Genomic DNA, 20,922 nt, shown 5'->3' with positions numbered 1-20,922 from the left:
TCCTCACACTTGAAGGTCAGTGTTAGGTCCTCCAAGTTTAAAAATTTTGCAGTGTTCTATTCAAAGTGTCACCTTTCAGAAGCATCCATTTGCAAAGCTCTTGAATATGATGTTTCACAATCTCTTGCTCGGTTGAATTCTTCCTACACAACCAAATAGGCAAAGATAAGAATTTCATTTCTGGGAAGATTTCCTCTAAGAGCCTCTGTCCAAAACATCCAGTGCTGAAAAAAGAAAAGATAGTTGTGGTATATAGCTCCTAATACCTTGTTTCTTCTCCTTTTCTTTCCTGTTTTATAATGTGTAAGTAATAGAACTGGGCCAAGGACCTGTAAGTCAGAATTATATCTTTCTAGATCCAAAAAGTGGACAAATTTATACTGTTCTGAATAATGAGTTTTTCTATACTGTCAAAATTAAAATTATTAAAATAAAAACACATAATCACTAATTTTACCATGGTGAAGTGCTTTGCAATCTTGTATTTCATCCTAAACATATAAGTAAAAGTGCTGGAAAAAAGAGAATAAAATGTTTGAAAAATATGTGAAGATAAGAAGACACTTTTCATCTGTACCTGAAAGATTAGTTTTGGGTAATGTTAATAGAATGTGGGGATTTAAAAGGTGTTTTTGAATTATTTAAAGTCAGTAAGTCATGTAGGAAGGAACTCCCAGGGAAGAGAGAACTGTATACTGCAAGAAAAAAAGATACTCAGTAGATTGAGAATAAACAAAATTCCATTACAGAGAAATCCACTGGAAATACTTTCTTTTAAATCCAGGGAATAACTCCTTCAACAGCAAGAGATAACATCTTTAGCAAAATCAGAAACAGTTGCTTTGCCAATCATTTAAATTAAAAAGAAAATATTGGAACCATGATCAAGTGGAATTTATTCCACGGATGCAAGGGTATATTAGTGTTTGCAGATCAATCAGTGTGATGCATCACACCAACAAGGTAAAGGATAAAAACAATACGATCATCTCGATAGAAGCAGAAAATTTAACAAGAACAACATCTATTTTTGTTAAAAATTCTTAACAAAATAGGGTTAGAACATACTTTTAACTATTATAATAAAGCCCATATATGGAAAAACCCACAGCTAACATCATACTCAATTGTGAAAAGCTGGGAGCTTTTCCTCCAAGATCAGAATAAGACAAGGATGTCCACTCTCATCATTTTTATTCAACATAGTACTGGAAGTCCTAGCCAATGCAATCAGACAAAAAAGAAATAAAAGGCACTCAAATTGGTAAGGAAGAAGTAAAACTCACTATTTGTGGGTGACATGGTACTATGCATGGAAAACTTGAAAGGCTTCACCAAAAAACTACCAGAACTGATAAATGAATGCAATAAGGTCACTAGATACAAAATTAATATACAGAAATATGTTGCATATCTTTACACTAATAATGAAGTAGCAGAAAAAAATTAAGAAAATAATTCCATTTCCAACTGCACCAAAAAATAAAGTACCTAGGAATAAACTTAACCAAGGAGGTAAAAGTCCCGCACTCTGAAAACTATAAAACATCAGTGAAAAATATTGAAGATGACACAAACAAATGGAAAGATATTCTATGCTAATGGATTAGAAGAATCAATATTGTTAAAATTTTCATATTACCGAAAGCAGTCTACAGATTTAATGCCGTCCCTATCAAAATACCAACATTTTTCAGAGAGCTAGAACAAATAATCCTAAAATTTTATGGAAGCGCAAAAGACCCCAAATAGCAAAAGCAGTATTGAGAAAGAGCAGAGCTGGAGATTCCAGTGTGTGTGTGTAGATTCCACGAAAAGATGAGGTGATTTTGAAATCTATTCTTGAAAACTGGCAGGTCATACATTTTGTGAGTGATGCTTTCTGGCTCCCTTAAGAACCTACTCAGGATTCCTCAAACCAACCCAAACCTCCAAACTTCACTTTATTCTTTCAACAAATTAGCAAGAACTGGTTAGGAGAATTCCCATTCTTCTGGGTAATTCATCCATCAATGAATCGGCGCCTTTTTATCTTTCTGTCTGTTTTCTGTCCTGCACTCAGCTCGGGATCACTGCCCTGGCTCTGGTCCTTTTAATGGCTTCAGTTGTCATTTTACAAACTTTGCAGAAGAATTTAACTTTCCTTTGAAACCATTCCCTCCTTTCAGAAACACTCTCTTACCTTAAATTAAACTTCATTACACCAGCTCCTCCCTCCTTTTGCTGTTTCACTGGTTCGTGCTCTGGAATCTGAATGTCAGGTCTTGTAGCTCCCCAGCCTGGGTTCTCTGTGGCTCTCTGCTCAGTCTGTACCTTCTTCTGAGGCAAGCTCAGCCACACGCATGGCTTCATTTCCCATCTAGATACATAGACAACTGTTACATTTCTCTTTACAGGATAGGCTGCTTCTGATTGGTAGAGTCACTGTTCTACTGTCAACTCAGAATTTCCACATGAATGTCTTAAATGCTTCCCAGCTGGAGTGTCCAAAATGAATCATCATGTGCCCCCAGCCAGATCTCATCCTCCCATAGTGTTCTGTATTCACCTTTTTGTCACTCATGCCAGAAACTCTGTAGTCACATGGACATTTCCCTCTCTCTCACTTTGCTAATATAAACCAACTATTCTATATTTTAGCACTCAACAGCCCTCAGATCTGTTTACCAACCTCCATGTCCACAAACAGAATAGTTTTTTCTATTTCTCACAAAGAGAAAAGTACAAGGAATTAGTTTTTCTGTTTCTCACAAGAGAAGTACAAGGATTACAGTTTCTTTCCATTAATAGAGTGAATAATCAACAGCCAAGATGTGAAGTTTGCTTAAATGGCTAAAGAAAAATTCAGGGTGAAATTAATAGGTAAATGTGGTCTTGAACAATGGGTACCATTTTCATGGATGAGAAAAGGAAAGAAATAATTTGAAGTGGGACAGAGAGACTGCAATACGAAGCAAGTTAAATCTGGGCACAAGGTTTAGGAGAATCATTTGGTACAGAGTCATATCAGGGAACAGTGGGGACAGAAGTTGTGTGAAAAGTTGGATGTGAATTATAGAGGATTTACCTGTTGTGGGATTCATATGCTAAGAGATTGGTTAGTGCCTTTCAACCAAATTCTTGAATGATGGCAAGTTTAACGTTTTATTAAATGATACATGGGAATAGTTAATAAAATGGTGTCACAGCTCTGCTAATGAAAAAAAACTGTCCTCTGCCACAGCCTTTCCTATCCCTAAGTCCTGTTCTCCAAATAAAACCTCTTTCAAGTCTTCTAGTGGTTGCTATTGGTAGTTACCTCCATATTGTGGCACTCTCTCTTGATTTTATTTATTGGCTTGTTACTATAGAAGATAAGGATCTGGTCAGTATCCCTCCTTTTATCCACCCTTCCTCTGCGTCTCACACACACACTTCTTATCCATTCGTATTCTTAAAGGAGCTACAGTGTATCTGAATTTGGGGGTAGACATACATTGTTTTTTATCATGCACTGTACCACTTACTGTTGAGTAACTTTTCTTCTTGTACAAGTTTTTGGGGGGTTTTAGAACTAATGATTATTTGTTTCTGTTTGCTTGGCCCTGCCATACATTTTCTACAGACCTTCCAAAATAATTATAAAAGTCCCCTGAAAATTGGTAACAAAACATAGCAGTTAATTTAGAAATTATATTTTCTTCTTTTTTCTTTCCTGGAGGCCTCTTTTGCCACTAGTTAAGTTTCAAGTCCTATGTACACCTTTTCATGTCTTTCCAGTATGAGAATGCTAATTTCCTGGGTTGTATGTCTTTTTTGTGGCTTATTCCCTCATTTTGTTGAAGAATCTCATTTTTTAAAATTTTTTATTTAGTTAATGTACAGTGTAATATTGGTTTCAGGTGTACTGATTCAACACTTCCATACAGCACCCAGTGCTCATCATAACAAGTGGGGGAATTGAGAAGAATCTCATTTTTTAACAGCGTTATCACAGTATAATTCACATATCATAAAATTTGCTCACTGGAAATGGATAATGATTTATAGACATACAACAACCATCACAATCCACTTTTATAATATCTTTACTATCCCAAAAAGTACCCTTGTGCTCAATCCTTGTTCCTACCCTCAGGCTCAGGCGATCACCAATCTTGTATTTCCTTTCAATAGTTTTACAATTTCCAGAAATTCCTTATAAATGGGATTATGTTGTGCATAGTCTTTTCTGTCTGGCTCTTTTTACTTAGCATAATATTTGTGAGGTTCATTCATCTATCAGTACTTTATTCCTTTTAACTACTGAATAGTGCTCCATTATATAACAGAACACATTTTGCTCATGTTCAGCCCACTGATGGGTTTGTAAAATTTTTTCCAGTTTTGGACTATTATGAATAATGTGACTATGAACATTCACCTATAAGTCTTTGTGTGGACATTTCACCAGCAGTGGAATTACTGGGCCATATAAGTATATGTTTAATTATTTAAGAAACTGTCAGAGTAGCTTTCAAAATGTATATTTTACATTCATATGAACAAAATGGGGTTGCAGTTTCTCCTCCTCATCACCAATACTTGGTATGTTATTCTTTTGGATGCTAGCCATTCTGGGGGGTGTGTGTAATGATAACCTGTGGTTTGATTTGCATAATTTGCCTTAATAACTAGTGATGTTGAACATTTTTTCAAGTACCTATTAGCCATCTGAATATCTTTTTTGGAGGAACATCTATTCAAGTCTTCTGACTCCCACATTTTTAGACTTGAGTTGTCTTTCTTTTTTTATTAGGAAGACCTTCATATATTTTGGATACAAGTTATCAGAAATATGATGTTCAAACATCTTACCTCCGTGTTTGGCTTGTCTTTTAATTTTCTTAATGATGTCTTTAGAAGAACAAAAGTTTCCATTTTGATGAAGTCCAACCTACCATTTTTCTTTTATAAATTATGTTTTTGATGTCATATCTAAGATACTGTGGCCTAATCCAACTTCACAAAGGTGAAACTACATTTTGTCCTAAAAGGTTTATAGTTTTAATGCTTACCTTGAAGTATATGATATATTTTGTATTAATTTATGAGTCTGTGAGAAGGAAGGGTCTAAGTTGTTTTGTTTCCTGGTTTGAGGTTGTTTGGGTTGTTTTTTGCTCTGTTTCTGTTTTGACATATGATTAACTGATTGTTCTAGCACCTTCTGCACTTACTTGCTTTGGCACCTTTGTCAAAAATCTTTTGATCGTCAGTATAGAAGTTTTTATTTGTTTCTTTCTTCATTCTGTATTCTATCAGTCTGTTCTTAAGCCAGTATCAAACTGTCTTGATTACTGCAAAGAGTTTAAGACGTAATAATATGAGTCCTCTAACGTTGTTCTTCTTTTTCTAAATAAAATTAGTTATTGTATATTCTTTACACACGTTTTAAGATCAGCTTGAAATTTCTATAAGAAATTCTGCTGGAACTGCATTGAATTTATAGATCAACATGGGGAGGATTGTCAACTTAATAATACTGAGTGTTCCAATCTGTGAACATGATAGGTCTCTTCATTTATGTAGATTTTCTTAATTTCTCTTAGCAAACACCACTGAGGAGAATATGAGTTTCATACTGGAAGAAGATGCTTAAAATACACATATTTGATAAAGGACTTATATTGGGAGTACATTAAGAACTCTTACAAATCAATGACAAGACAGCCAATAGAGGTGAATAAAAAGCTTTTAATTGGGAATTTTAAAAAGAGAATAACCCAATGTCCAAATAACATGAGAGTGCTCAATATCATCAGTCATCGAGGTGTACTACACATTAAAATCACAAGTGTTCTCACAACCCCATCAGAATGGCTAAGATGAAAAACCAAACACTGCTAGTTGTTGGCAAAGATACGGAGCCAGGGATTCTTATATACAGCCCTCAGTACTATAAATTGGCACAATTACTTTGGAAAATGTTTGGCCATATCTATATGAGTACCTCATGAACCATCAATCCTAATTCTAGTTATAGACCACCCCCAAACTCAAAATATGTCCATCAAAAGACATGCTGAGCATAGATTAGGTTAATAAATTACAGTAGTTCATACAATGAGAAACAAGACAGCAGGAAAACCAGCTGCTTCAAATGACAGAGACGAATGTCACAAACATAAGGGTGAGAAAAGGACCCAACAGAAGATACTATACGCTCTTGGATACTATTTATGTAAAATTTGAAAAAGACTAAAAACTACGTTGGTCAAAAACAGAAATGCAGAAATATAACAAAATGGCAATATTATGTAAAGAGTAATCAATGAGAAAAAAGGAAGTTTCTGGAATGTGGTTGATACTCTATCACTGATCTGGGTATAATTACAGGGTGTGTTCAATTTGTAACAATTTATGAAACTGTGTCCTATGATTTGTTCACTTTCTTGTGGGAATATTATTCATTTAGTAAGGACTTTTTAAAGTATTATTAATATTACTTCCAGAATTAAGTAGCATTAACCTTTAAAATGTCAAAGAAAAAATTTTACTCAAAAGAAATATTACAATAACCCATTACAAACTGTAATTTCAAAATAACTTTCTAAAAGAGCATCATTGAAAAAGTGCAGAACGATTTTGAAATTACTTTAATCTTCAAAAGAAAAAGTGAAAGCAATCAAAGGAAAACAATTGTGAGATGTTTTGAATTGACTTACCTAGAAAGACTGTCTAAACTGCTACATTCTCTTCTCCTTATGAAATAATGTGTTGAGAAATGCCTATGTAAAAAGGAAAATAAGATGTTACCCTGGAAGATAAAAAAGTATCTCTAAGAATGTTACAATTACTAAGTCCACCTGCTGGGGATATTTTACAACCATTCATTTACTCATTTAGTCATTCTGATGCCTCTAGGAATTTTAGAAAGTAAAATTCATGCAAATTTTAACCTTCTGACACGTTCTTAAGAGGCTAATATATGGTAAAGCCCACTGTTACTCAGCTACAGTGTCTCAACAGCAGCACCAGTGAGTGTTGACTTGAATGATTTTTTTTTTCCCTGTAGGGAGCTGTCTTGTGCATTTTAGAATGGATGGCCTCATTCTTGGCCTTCACTTAACTAGTGCCAGTAGCATCACCCCATAGTTCTGAAAAGTAAAAATGTCTGCGGATGTTGCCAAATCACCCAAGGGGAAAGTCATCCCTGGTTTAAAGCCATTGCTCTACAATATGTAAATATTGGAATATTGGAGTAATTTTTACATGTTTTAGTGCCTTGGTATTTCCCTTGTTGTCATTCATGATTTTTGGCTTCATCTATCTGGTGCTATTTTTGCCGTCATACATGGACAAAGGTTAGGATTAATAGTTCTGAGATCATTTTGTCACTCTACAAGGAAGGAAAACCAATTCCATTAGAAAATAAGAAGTGAGTGGTTTTCAGTGTTGGGTGCAAGAAATCAGGGTATATAGAGCTATTTTGTCCATTGTGTGGATGATGCAAATATGACTGCCTACTTTGGTATTAAATTAGAAAGTCATTTCAACAATAATAATTGAAAGTGAATCTTTAAAAAATCTTCTAAGAGTGTACTTAATGAGTTAAGTATTTGATCTTTTAATTTAATTCATGTATGTGATAAACTAAAAAAGTGACTTTTTAAAAAAAAACAATTTATGTTATCAATAATAGATATAAGAAGATTCCATTCTTTATTATGGCCTTATTTTCAAATTTTACAGTAAAATATTTCAGGAGGTTAAGAAAAAATTGAAACTTAAAGCTTCCAATAAGAAAACTTTCAATATTAAACTGAAATGTAAATGTCTACTTCCAGGGTATACCTATCTGTGGGCACATGAGGTTGGTGTAGACGTGGGTGATGGGTAGCCTGTGGGGGAAAGAACCTGACTCTGATACCTTCCCTGAAACATTAGGTAAAATGATTTGCTAAGGTTATATAAAACAGTTACAAGTTTCTATACCTTAGAAGGATATCATTTGATCTTGCATATTTATTTATGACTCTCTACTAAAGGGTGATTTTTAAAATGAACTTTACAACTATATACTGGATGATTTTTCAAATCCAAAACCCTCTACATTCTGCCACCTTGCCCAGATTTTGCTTTAAAAAATGTATTTTTCATTAATCAGAATATACTTTTAAAATTTACAAATTTGCCTAGCCTGGATAGTTATCTGAAGGAAACAGAAAACCCACAGTTCACCTGTCATACAACTGCCACTGTTAAGTAAGAAGGATTGAATAAGCAAGCTCCTCTGCTGTGTTAGGGAAACAATAATTTTGGCAACTACTTATTCTAGTTATTGGATCTGACCCTATTTTCAAAGAAAAAAGAAAGAAAACCCAATGGTAATATAAAGTTATTGACCTTGATAACTGCCTTATAAGAGATTGATCCCTACTGACAACTTAGTTTCCTAGGACAAAGGAATGATGTATGTGATGGGAATAATATGAAAAATATTTTCTTTTAAACTTTTTAGTAAATTTATTGTCTTATGAAACTGATAATTTGACCAAATTTTCTTTTTTGCTTTATCTTATGAAGTTGTCCATGAAAATATACATTTTTCCAGATATAAAGCCAGACTTTTAAAGATAGCATATACACAGTTTTAGAAAAAAATGCAAACATTCCTTATTTTCCAGTTTGAACAAGAAGTCATTTACCTCCTCTCCCCGATAATATAGATATATTGGACAACTAAACAGATTTGCCTATGACATTTTTGGCCACTTCATGAAAATACAGTAGTGTGATCAAACTTGTGTTTGATGGACTCTTGTTCACTCTTTCAATTCTGATTATTACTATTTGGTAAGAGTGTATGCTTTTAAGTGAAAGAAATTTTTCTATAATTAAAGTATATGCATTTCCTCATGAATTTTCAACTTCATAAAATTATCAAATGAGTGCCAAGTCTATATATAGCATAACAATTAACTGAAGATTGTTGTTCGAAGAGATTATCGACATAGGATTTGTAGGGTTTTCTAAAAACTAATTTTCATTCATTGGTAAATGCCAGGCCATTACTAACATTAACCCTAGATGACTTGCAACTTATCATCGACTCCCTGGGTTGTCACAGTTTGGGGGAGGAAGGACAACCTATGTGGACTCATGATTTGAGTCCCTAGCAGGCATCTGAACAGCCCCTAGTCAACAAAGAGAAGCAAGAGGAAAGCTAGGTTTTGCAACCTAGGCGTGTAAAATGTAAAGGTGATTAGGATCCATAGTGAATGCCACTTCAAGTGTTCACTTTATGATTCTTCATAATTAGGGGAATTACAGATTGCAGGTGAATCTCCAAAATTTTTCTCATCACATAACTTCTGGAATCATCATTCGCCTGTTAGAGTAAGAAGGGAATGTGTTCTAGGTACATGAATTGTCAAGGAAGGGGTTTGTTCCTGATTGTAGCTCCCTGCCTTTGACATTGCACGCTCATCTTGACTTCCATAGCACTCAAAGTCCTCCACTGAATGTCACATAGGTGTTGTTTGCAAGTGCATACAGGCTGAACGTTACATAAGAGTCATCACTGGAACCTCCTAATTGATCCCTCCAAAGTAGAGTACAAAATTAGATTCATTTTTAGATTACTTGAGGGTTTTTATTACAGTTGAATATCCATTAAGACACTTTCTATTGTGAGATGTGCTAAATCCCTTTAGAAAATAAAAGGAATGTATCAACATTCAAGCAAAGGACCTCAACAGGCTGGAAAACATTGGTGAACATGAAGACTCAAGAAAGCATTTAGATATAGCAATGCAGTCCTACCTCAAGAAACAAGAAAAGTCTCAAATAAACAACCTAACCTTACCCTTAAAGGAGTTAGAAAAAGAGGAACATACAAAGCTCAAAACTAGTCGAAGGAAGAAATTAATAAAGATTAGCATGGAAATAAATGAAAAAAAAATGAAAGAAAACAATAAAACAGTCAATGAAACTGATCCAGCCTTAGAGCTGGATCTTGAAAAGATAAACAAAATTGAAAACATTTAGACAGACTCATCAAGAGAAAGAGAAAGGACTCAAATAAAATCAGAAATGAAATAAAAGAAATAAGAATGAATACCACAGAAATACAAATAATTATAAGATGATATTATGAAAAATTATTTGCCAAGAAATTGAACAACCCAGAAGAAATGGATAAATTCCTAGAAATATGTATCTTCCAGAATTGAATAAGAAATAGAAATTTGAACACAAGGGATATCTAGTAATGAAATTAAATTAGTAATCAAAAGGCTTCCAACAAACAAAAGTTCAGGGCCAGATGGCTTCACAAATGGATTCTACCAAACCTTTGAAGAGTTAATACCTGGTCTCAGACTATTCAAAAAAAACCCCACAAAATGAAGGAAAACTTCCAGATTTGTTCTACAAGGTTAGCGTTACCCTGATTACAGAGATTCTACAAAAAAAAAAAAAAAAAAAAAAAAAAAAAAAAAAACTACAGGCCAACATCTCTGACCTAGATATGAAGCATAGATGTAAAATTCCTCAACAAAACATTAGCAAACCAAATTCAACAACACATTAGGATAATTCACCATAATCAGGTGGTAGTAATTCCAGGGTTTCAAGAGTGGTTCAATATTCACAAATCTATTGATGTGATATGCCCCATGACAAGAGGAAGGATTAAAACTGTATGATCACCTCACTAGATACAGAAAAAGCATGTGACATAATACAACAACCATTCATGATAAAAACTCTCAACAAAATGGTTTCAGAGGGAACATAACCCAACATAACAAAGGCTATATATGTAAAACCCACAGCTAACATACTCAGTGGTGAAAAACTGAGAGCTTTTCTCTAAGATCAAGGACAAGGATGTCCACTCTCAACACTTGTATTCTACATAGTAATGGAAGTCCTAGCCAGTGCCATCAGACAAGAAAAAGAAACAAAGGTATCTAAATTGGTAAGGAAGAAATATCACAATTTGCAGATGACATATTATATACAGAAGTACCCCCCAAAAAAGAAAGCCCTGAAGACTCCACCAAAAAACTACTAGAACTGATAACAAAATTCTCTAAAGCCACAGGATACAAAATTAATATACAGAATCTGTTGCATTTCTAAACACTAATAACAAAATAACAGAAAGAGAAATTAAGAAAATAATCCCATTTACAATTGCACCAAAAAGAAATAAAATACCTAGGAATAAATTTAACCAAGGAGAAGAAAGACCTGTATTCTATAAACTATGGCATTGATGAAAGAAAGTGAAGATGACACAAACAAATGGAAGGACACTCCATGCTCATGGGTTGGAAGCATTAATGTTAAAATGTCTATACTACCTAGTAATATACAGATTCAGTTCAATCCCTATCAAAATACCACAATAGCATTTTTCACGGAACCACAACAAATAATCCTAAAATTTATATGGAACCACAAAAGACCTCAAATAGCCAAAGCAAACTTGAGAAACAAGAATAAACCTGGAGGGGCACCTGGGTGGCACAGCGGTTAGGCGTCTGCCTTCAGCTCAGGGCGTGATCCCGGTGATCTGGGTTCGAGCCCCACATCAGGCTCTTCCGCTGTGAGCCTGCTTCTTCTTCTCCCACTCCCCCTGCTTGTGTTCCCTCTCTTGCTGGCTGTCTCTCTCTGTCAAATAAATAAAATCTTAAAAAAAAAAAAAAGAATACACCTGGAGGTATCCTAATCCCAGGTTTCAAGATGTACTACAAAATGGTAGAAATCAAAACAGTATGGCGCTGGCACAAAAAGAGACACATGGATCAATGGAACAGAATAGAGTCCAGAAATAAACCCACACATATATGGTCAATTAATCTATGACAAAAGAGGCAAAAATATACAATGGGGGGAAAAAACCTTCAACAAAAACTGGAAAGCTACATGCAAAAGAATGAAGCTGGACCACTTTCTTACACCACACGCAAAAATAAACTCAAAATGGATTAGAGACTTAGGTGTAAGACCTAAAACCATAAAACTCCAAAAAGAAAAGATAGGCAGTAATCGCTTAGAAGTCAATTATATTTCAATAAACTGGAAAAAATACATATGAAAAAAAAAGATGTCATAGCAACATATTTATGGGCATGTCTCCTCAAGCTAGAGAAACAAAAGCAAAAATAAACTATTGGAACTACAACGAAATAAAAAGCTATTGCACAGCAAAGGAAGTTATCAACAACGAAAACGCAACTTACTGAGTGGAAGAAGACACTTGCAGATGATAAATTTAATAAGGAATTAATATCCAGAATATATAAACAACTTACAAAACACCAGAAAAGAGCAGACAATCCAATTAATAAATAGGGAGAGGACCTGAGTAGATATTTTTCTAAAGACATACAAATGGCCAACAGACACATGAAAAGGTACTCGACATCGCTAATCATCAAAGAAATGCAAATTAAAACCACAACGAGATACCAACCCCGTATCAGTCAGAATAGCTAGTATCAAAAAGACAAAAAACAAGTGTTGGTGAAGATGTGGAGAAAAGGAACCCTTGTGCCCTGTTGGTGGGATGTAAATTGGTGCAGCCACTGTGGAAAACAGTATGGAGATGCCTCAGATAATTAAAATTGGAAATACCATATGATCCAGTAATTCTACTACTTTCCCCAGAGAAAATGAAAACACTAATTTGAAAAGATATATGCACCCCTACGTTTATTGCAGCATTATTTACATAGCCAAGATATGGAAGTAACCCAAGTGTCCATCAATAGGTGAGTGGATAAAGAAGATGTAGTGTATGCATGTATTGATGTGTGTGTGTGTACACACACACATCAATGTGAACACACATAATGGAGTATTCCTCAACCACAAAAAAGAATGAGATCTTGCCATTTACAACGACATGGATAGACCTAGGGGGCATTATGCTGAATGCAATAAGTCAGAGAAAGACAAATACCATATGATTTCACTTGTATGAAAATGTGGAATCTAAAAAACAAAACAAAAAGACTCTTAAATACAGAGAATAAGCTTGTAGTTACCAGAGGGGAGGTGAGTGTGCAGATGGTTGAAAGAGAAATGGGGAGTAAGAGGTACAAACTTCCCGTTATGAAATAAATAAGTTATAGAGATAGAAACCATTGCATAGGGAATATAGTCAGTAATACTATAATAATGTTGTACAGTGGCAGGTGGTGAGTACGCTTACCATGGTGACCACTGAGAAATGTATAGAGTTGTTGAATCAATATGTTGTACCCCTAAAACTAGTATAACATTGGGAGTTAATTCTATTGCAATAAGAAAAAACAGAAAGCTTTGAGAAGGAACCTTTCACGTGGACAGCACTTCTGCTTGAAAGATTTGCATGTGTGCCTGGTTCAGAACTCCTTCTAGGTTTTGCTGAGACTCCTTCTAATTCCTCGAAAGTAGAATATGAATGTGAACATGCCATGGTTAACTGGCAATATCTATCCTTAAGATTTGGTTCTCCTCCATATTCACTCAATAGCCCTATCACTTCGCTGACAATGCTGATATTCTAGGTTGCTACTTATTTAGAACAAAAATGCAAAAGACAGGTTGAAAGAAATATGATTCCAGAACTGGTACAATACTGAGAGTTACAGTTCAAGATTGAGTAAGAAATTCAATTTATCTAAAAAACAATCTCTGTACTGTGTGTTTGCTCTCTAAAGATGCTATAATGACAAGTAATTCCACCCTTAGCTATAAGATGTATAACATACTTCTATATCAAATGTCTATTTGGATCATCACAAAGATTCTATGAGAAAGATATTATGATTCCCATTTTACAGAGTAAAGTGAGACTCAAAGAAATGAAATCTAATTTTCCTCAATTAAATAAGGTCTTTAAAAGCCAAGATGGAAATCTGGTCTTCTGACACTAAAGCTTCTTTTTCTTCCTCAGATATAATAGTTACAATAATTAAAGTCTAATGGGATAAGCAAATTAATTGCTGAGTATCAAGCTATTTTTATACCCTTTTGTCTATGATAGCTTCTGCTTTTGCCAGTGGTTGCTATAAATTAAGTAATATGTCAAAGGCATGCTCTGTAGAGACGTAAGAAGAGTAAAGCAAATGATGGCTGAAATAAGAGCCAATACACTTAGAGATGATTACTTTTAAACTTTCATTCTGATAGTAAAAATTATATATGCGCATTATTTAAAATTTGAGTACAGTGGTGCCTGGGTGGCTCAGTCAGTTAAGCGTCTGACATCAGTTCAGGCCATGATCTCAGGGTCATGAGATCGAGCCCCAAGTTGGGCTCCCTGCTCACCAGGGACTCTGCTTCTCCCTCTCCCTCTCCCTCTCCTTCTACCCCCTCCCCCACTTTCAAATAAATAAAATCTTTTTAAAAAAGTAAAATTTAAAGTACAAAAATGTATAAAGAAGGGCATAATAATTACCTTAAACCTGCAATTTGGAGAAGGTATATATATATATATATATATATATATACACACACACACACACACACATGAATATGTATATATTTTTTTGCTGCATATGTTTTACTCTTGTCTATATACACAAATGTATGCATACAATCTATATGTGAATTTGGTTTTTCATAAAACCAAATGTATATACATATATACATAAAACCAAATATATATATATATATATATATATATATATATACTACATATATAACCATCCTGTGTACTGTGTCTAAATTGTATACTTCTTCATAAATAATGTATTTATGAACCTCTTTACATGTCTCAATTATACATTTGTATTATTACATTTATGTTGTACTGTATATGATTTAATCAGTTCTTTATTATTGTCTGTATAGATTGTTTTTTAAATTCATTATGATAGACAGCCCCATGATGAATTTGTACATATATCAGGCATAATTGTATTCTCACTTCTGTTGGATAGAAAATTTAATTCTAATGTGAATTTGCTGTCTAAATTTCTATTGAAGTACCTGTTTATTTTTTGTCTTTAACATGTTCGTGTGATATTTTAAGAATATCAGTCCTTTTCCATGGGTCATGTATATTGCAAATAGTTTTCCTATTTGATTGTTTTTAGTTTACATTATTTTCTACTGTACAGATAGTTTACATTTTATCTTTATATTCACCTTCAGAAAAGCCTTTTCTCAGCCTAAGAGTATAAATATAACTTTTATTTTCTATTCATATGCTGTAGTTTGGCTTTGGCCCATTTCCCCAGTTTTTTATATTGCAGTTTTTTTCTTTTGTGAATTGTTTGCTTATATTTTTCTATTTATCTACTGAGTAACGGCATTTTCTGTCATAGATACAATTATTGTTATTTTCCCTTTCTAAATTTTGAAGTACAAAATTTGAAGTACAATTTTGATTTGCCTTAAAACTTCAAATAATACTTAATTGAAAGCCCCTCTTCCCCACTGTCTTTTTTCTGTATGGCTTGGCGTGTACCTTTCCTTGTGTCATGTTAACACTAGTGTGTGTGGTATTGAAGCTCTTCCTGGCAAGTGAACACTCATGCCTGTTCGTGTTAATATTCGTGTGATCAGCTGAGGTCACAACTTGACTTTAATTCCAGCTGAATTATGGGGAAACGAATCCCAGGGACCCACCAGTCACACAGCCCTATGGTGTTCCTGCTGGCTCAAGGACTATTCAAGCTAGCAGAGGCAGACAGAAACCCGTCCATGACATTCCATTTTAGGTAGCGATGACCAAAACTTTACCCATGTACTTTTGCAACCTTTCTCTCCAGTTGCAATCCTTTTAGATTCCGAGACATTTTTGATTCTTGAAATTTGTTTCATATATGAGATTTTCTTGAGACAAATATTCCATAAACATTTGGGAAACTGTGTGAGGAGATGTTGTCCATTTCATTTAAGCTGGGAGATCTCTCCATCCCCACCCTCCATCTATTCAAGGGAATTATATTTTATATGGCTGTATGGCATATCAAGAATCAACCTCAGTATTCCAGAGAGTAATGGGTGAATATCAATATTTTCAGAACACAGACCTAAAGAGATTAAGTGATATACCCCATTGACACAATAAATGAAAAAAAGGGGAAATCCTAAAATTAATAGCCAATTTTATTATCCAATAGAAAGGAACACTTTTTGTAACCTACTGCCTACGAGGCTGTAGAATGATAAAAGTAATATTAGATTACATTTCTCAAATAAAATACAAATAGCACCTACATCAGAATAACTTTGATTATTCAAAATCATGGTGAAAAGACTTTAAATCAAATAGTATTTTGACTTTTAAAGCAAATATATTAATTGTGTACCTCAAGAATTAGGAGGAAAACTCTAACTTGTTAGAATGCAGACTGTTGGTCTCCATCCAAAACCCTCTGGGAGGGGGTGGTTACTTCACTTAACAGGTCTCTAGCTGATTCCTGTGCACACTAAACTCTAAGAACCAATGTCCCAAGTGTTTCCTCCCATATTTAGACTTAAAAGCTGGGATAAGCATGACAGGGTAAAATAAACTTTTGATGTTGTGTTTCACTCTGTATATGAAGTTAAACAATGTCTCATTTTCCATATAAAATATAGAAAACTGTATTTTTTCCTAACTGTGGTACAACTCCCTGAATATTACCTGGGATGTTCTACTTAATTGGACAACCAATATTTATGAGCAGAATTAATGTTCTCCACCCTGTTTCATGTCTTTTTCATAGCAAAATAAATCTTGACAATTTGATTTTTTGGAAATACTTGGAGGTTCTGCCAAAACATAAACCTGTGATGCTGCTGTTGAAATCCCATTCTTCATGGAATTATTTTTTTTTAAGATTTTATTTATTCATTTGAGAGAGAGAGAGAGAGAGACAGCCAGCAAGAGAGGGAACACAAGCAGGGTGAGTGGGAGAGGAAGAAGCAGGCTCCCAGCGGAGGAGCCCGATACGGGGCTCGATCCCAGAACACCGGGATCACGCCCTGAGCCGAAGGCAGACGCTTAATGACTGAGCCACTCAGGCGCCCCTCTTCATGGAATTATTTATTCTAAAAAAGCTTCCGTAAAACAAAGTTTCTTAATTTCAAGCATCCTGCTTAATTATATTTTATTGATGCTGATGAGGCAAAGCCTGAGAGTAGATGTCAGTTTATATATTGGAGGGTAATACAAGCTTGAATAAATTTTCAAACTTAAAAATTTGCCATTTACGTAAAACATAAATCTAACAAGCTACTTGGGAAGTTATGTTTAAAATTATGTCTCACAGAATTTTTGTCTTAAAAGCCAAATATATATTTTACAAATTTGGTTGTGGGTACTTAACTTCATTTTTAATCATGGTATTGATTCAAATTAAAATATGGATATAATTTTACCAAGTAAAGTAATTCAGGGATAGTTAATCATATTTTTAATAAGGGTCTGGCATATATAACATTAAACCTAGAGGTTTTTTTAGTGCATTTGTTTTCAAATCTCTTAATCTGATAACTGACTGATCTTGCATGTTTCTTTGATAGGCGTATGCAGACAAAGATCTGGAGGAACAGTTGCGGTCAGCGTCCAGTGTAGATGAGCTCATGACCATACTCTACCCAGAATATTGGAAAATGTACAAATGTCAGTTAAGGAAAGGCGGTTGGCAGCGTAATAAAGAACAGCCCAACACCAATGCAAGAACAGAAGAGACTGTAAAATTTGCTGCAGCACATTATAATGCAGAGATCTTGAAAAGTAAGTATGGGAAAGAAAATATATGATAAGCTTCATATATCAATACAGTAAAATCTGCCAGCTTGGTTTTTTTTGTTGTTGTTGTTTGTTTTAATTTCAGCATCTCTACCACTAAATACCTTTAGGGCCAAAGGCAAACAAAATAGGAATGCAGATTTTCAAAATACGGCATTTTATAACTTCACTGTGATGATTAAGAGGATTTCTCAAAATATAAAAGTAGAAAGGTGCAGGCCTATCGACACTTTTTAATTAAGGTGATATTCCATTGCAAAATTTTAAAAACCTGAAGATATATTTTCCACACTGTGTCAGTTTCGCCATTTAAACATTCTATATCTTACAAAATAATTGCACGTACATTTTCTGATTTGGGTTCAGAAATGCTTAATTTCTAAATCACCTGAAATGCCTTGTTGTTTCACAGGTAACTGGCTTGGGAGCTGGACTTTTGGAAAGCTACTAAAAGATCTAGCAGAGGGTGTCACAAAAAGTTAAGATGCTGCGTAAAATGGCATAGTATAAATTGGTGGACTACTTGTAAAAAATAACTCCCTTCAATTGTTAGATAGTCGCTATCATGGTTTGAGATTGCAAATTATTTTGAAAACACATGCAAGCAAAATGGCTTCAAGGTTGAATAACCTATAGTTTATATCCTTTTTCTTAAAAATTTGAGGGAAAAGATGGGGAAAAGAAGCCAGAACATTTAAGAAGTACATCATCTATAATGCAATATTTAAAGAGTCCACAGTGTTAGAGCTAAACCCCTAACTCACTGGAAACCGAATGCCGAGAGAGCATAAAAGGAACAGGAAAATTTGACTTTCCTGACGATACTTAGTTCAGGATACATGTCCCAGTTGATGGAAGATACACTTGCATTTCAAGTGACATTACCCAAAGCTGCCAGATAGCCTGCCTGAAAATGATCGTTGAATTCAGTCCAGACCCACAGCCATTTCCTCATTTGCATCTCAGTTTAGAAAGAAAAATTAAATCATGTTGTTTATCTTTGCTCTGAGACCGCAAAATAGTACATACTATAGCAAATGAGTGGACTCTCTCTCTCTGCAGGTCCTGCAAACTTCTATATATTAAATTTTCATTTTCTTAAGCAAAGAAAACCAAACAGAAGTGCTGCAGAAAAACTGGTGTTGTTTTAAGAAAGCATAATCCTAATTTAGCTTGTTACATGGCTACAGAAATTCTTTTTTAAGAGAATATCCTTCGCTGATCTGTTAAATATTGAATAAATATTATACTGCATTCTAATTCACAGGGCAATTTAGGATCCTGTCAACTCTTTCTTTTTTAACATTATGTATTATACTTCAGTCTGAAAATTTGAAATCAAATGTGACTTCCAACTGCTGTGGGCTTTTCCGCCTCGCTGCTTCTGTGTAACTTACGGCCTTCCCTATGACTCGACAGGTATTGATAATGAGTGGAGAAAAACTCAGTGCACACCACGTGAGGTGTGTATAGATGTGGGGAAGGAGTTTGGAGCAGCAACAAACACCTTCTTTAAACCTCCATGTGTGTCCGTCTACAGATGTGGAGGCTGCTGCAACAGCGAGGGCCTACAGTGCATGAACACCAGCACAAGCCACCTCAGCAAGACGGTAGGTGCGCTGGCTGCGCGGGGAGCCACCCAGCCCCTGACCTCAGTCCCTGGCGCGGCTCTGGTCCAGGGGCGGTAACGCCGTGCCCTTCCGAGCTGCTTAGATTGTCTGTGGGGAACGAAGTGAATTTCTCAGCGTTCTGTGGTGTTGAGGCTATCATCTCACCAAGAAAGTAACTGATGCTTTATGAACTCTGTTCCTAGTAGTGGTGTCAAAGCCAAGGGAAGCAAATAAGAAATACACGTATGAGTGTGTGTGTGTGTGTGTGTGTGTGTGTGTGTGTTCTAAATATTTTCATTTGGCCATCAGTTACTTTTAAGTGGTTAAGTCTTCTGATTGTACAGCTACGGCACAAATCACAATTCAAAACGTGTAACAAAACGTTTCTGTTCTGTGCCACAGCCCAGGTGTTGTATTGAAATAAGCCAGCGCTCTGAGTGTAGTCATTGTGTCCACTTAGAAAGCAAAGCAGATATTCTGACACTAAATCTCAAGTAGTTTGAGTTACCTGTAAAGTCCCATCACATTAGATGTGAAGCTTTTAGTATAACAACCAAGAAACTTACCTTAAGCTTCGGTCTGGATCCAGGATTTTCAGCGCAGGTGCGCTACCCTGCACCTAGGTCTTCTGTGGGAGAGGCGGCTGGCTATCAGAGGCCGTGTTTATGAGCTGGTGATAATCACTGAGTGGTGTTCAGAGTGCTGTGTGCCACTGGCCCCTGAGCAGAAATGTCTGGAGAAGCCCAGGCCGTGGGCTGGGCTGGTGCAAACTTCGGGAAAGACAAACCTATGTTTGCTTGAAAAGCTTTTCCAATCAGTTTTGAGAGTTGAAATAACACAGGTAATCTGGCTGCATTCAGAACTGCACTGTGACCTTCAATATGAAAAATAATTTCAAAAACGTGATGAGAGGTTTGATTGATACAATGTAAAATGACAACAAATTGACATTTTTAGTCAAATAATGTCTATACTTGGAATACCTATAATGAAAGCTTCTCACACAAACTTGAGCTGACCAAAACCTTGGATCCCATTGATAAAATCTACTCCTATTTTAACTAAGTAGAAATGAAAATTAAGGTTACCTGAGTTTCTTCAACTGCGCTTTCCCATCTGGTTGGAAATTTCTAAAATTTTTACTGTAATGATCATGGGGGCTCTGGATTTGGAGACACTGTCCTATTATACAATCCAAACTGCTTTTTTTGGGGAAAAATGTGTTTCTTTGTATTGCTCATATGCCTGATGAAGGAATAAGCCATTTCAGATACTAAGACTTGCAAGAGGAAATAAAAAAAATAAATTATAAAACTAAATTTTCCATTCAACTTACCTATACCTAAACTCTAAAGATTAAAAAAAAAAAATTAAAAGGTGATGCTTTGGGGCCTGACATCATTTCTGTTATCATCATAGTTACGCACAGCCAGAAGGAGTCCATTGATTCTTGATTACTTTCCAGAATCCAGCGCAATGACACAGTATTCCTTCTAGCAGGCATTAGCAAGAGATGCAGCATAATTCTAAATATATTCATGCATTTAGAAATGTAATCAGTAGAATATATGTTTGTGGGTCATGGGATAACATTTCTGCGCTTGATAA

The 20,922-nt window shown here is 35.0% G+C and overlaps 1 protein-coding gene across 1 annotated transcript in view; it reads left to right on the top strand.

Annotated features, from left to right (window-relative positions):
• The window catches only part of VEGFC (vascular endothelial growth factor C), a 96,101-nt gene that overhangs the window by 43,932 nt on the left and 31,247 nt on the right, over nt 1-20,922 (top strand). The window contains exons 2-3 of the mRNA XM_026508551.4: nt 17,476-17,689; nt 19,124-19,314. Coding sequence (XP_026364336.3) covers nt 17,476-17,689; nt 19,124-19,314 — 405 coding nt within the window. The remainder of the gene's footprint in view (nt 1-17,475; nt 17,690-19,123; nt 19,315-20,922) is intronic.

Source organism: Ursus arctos, unplaced genomic scaffold (genome assembly GCF_023065955.2).
Source record: "Ursus arctos isolate Adak ecotype North America unplaced genomic scaffold, UrsArc2.0 scaffold_27, whole genome shotgun sequence".
NCBI lineage: Eukaryota > Metazoa > Chordata > Mammalia > Carnivora > Ursidae > Ursus > Ursus arctos.
Note: the sequence above shows the minus strand (reverse complement) of the source record. Positions and strands in the feature narration are given on the sequence as shown.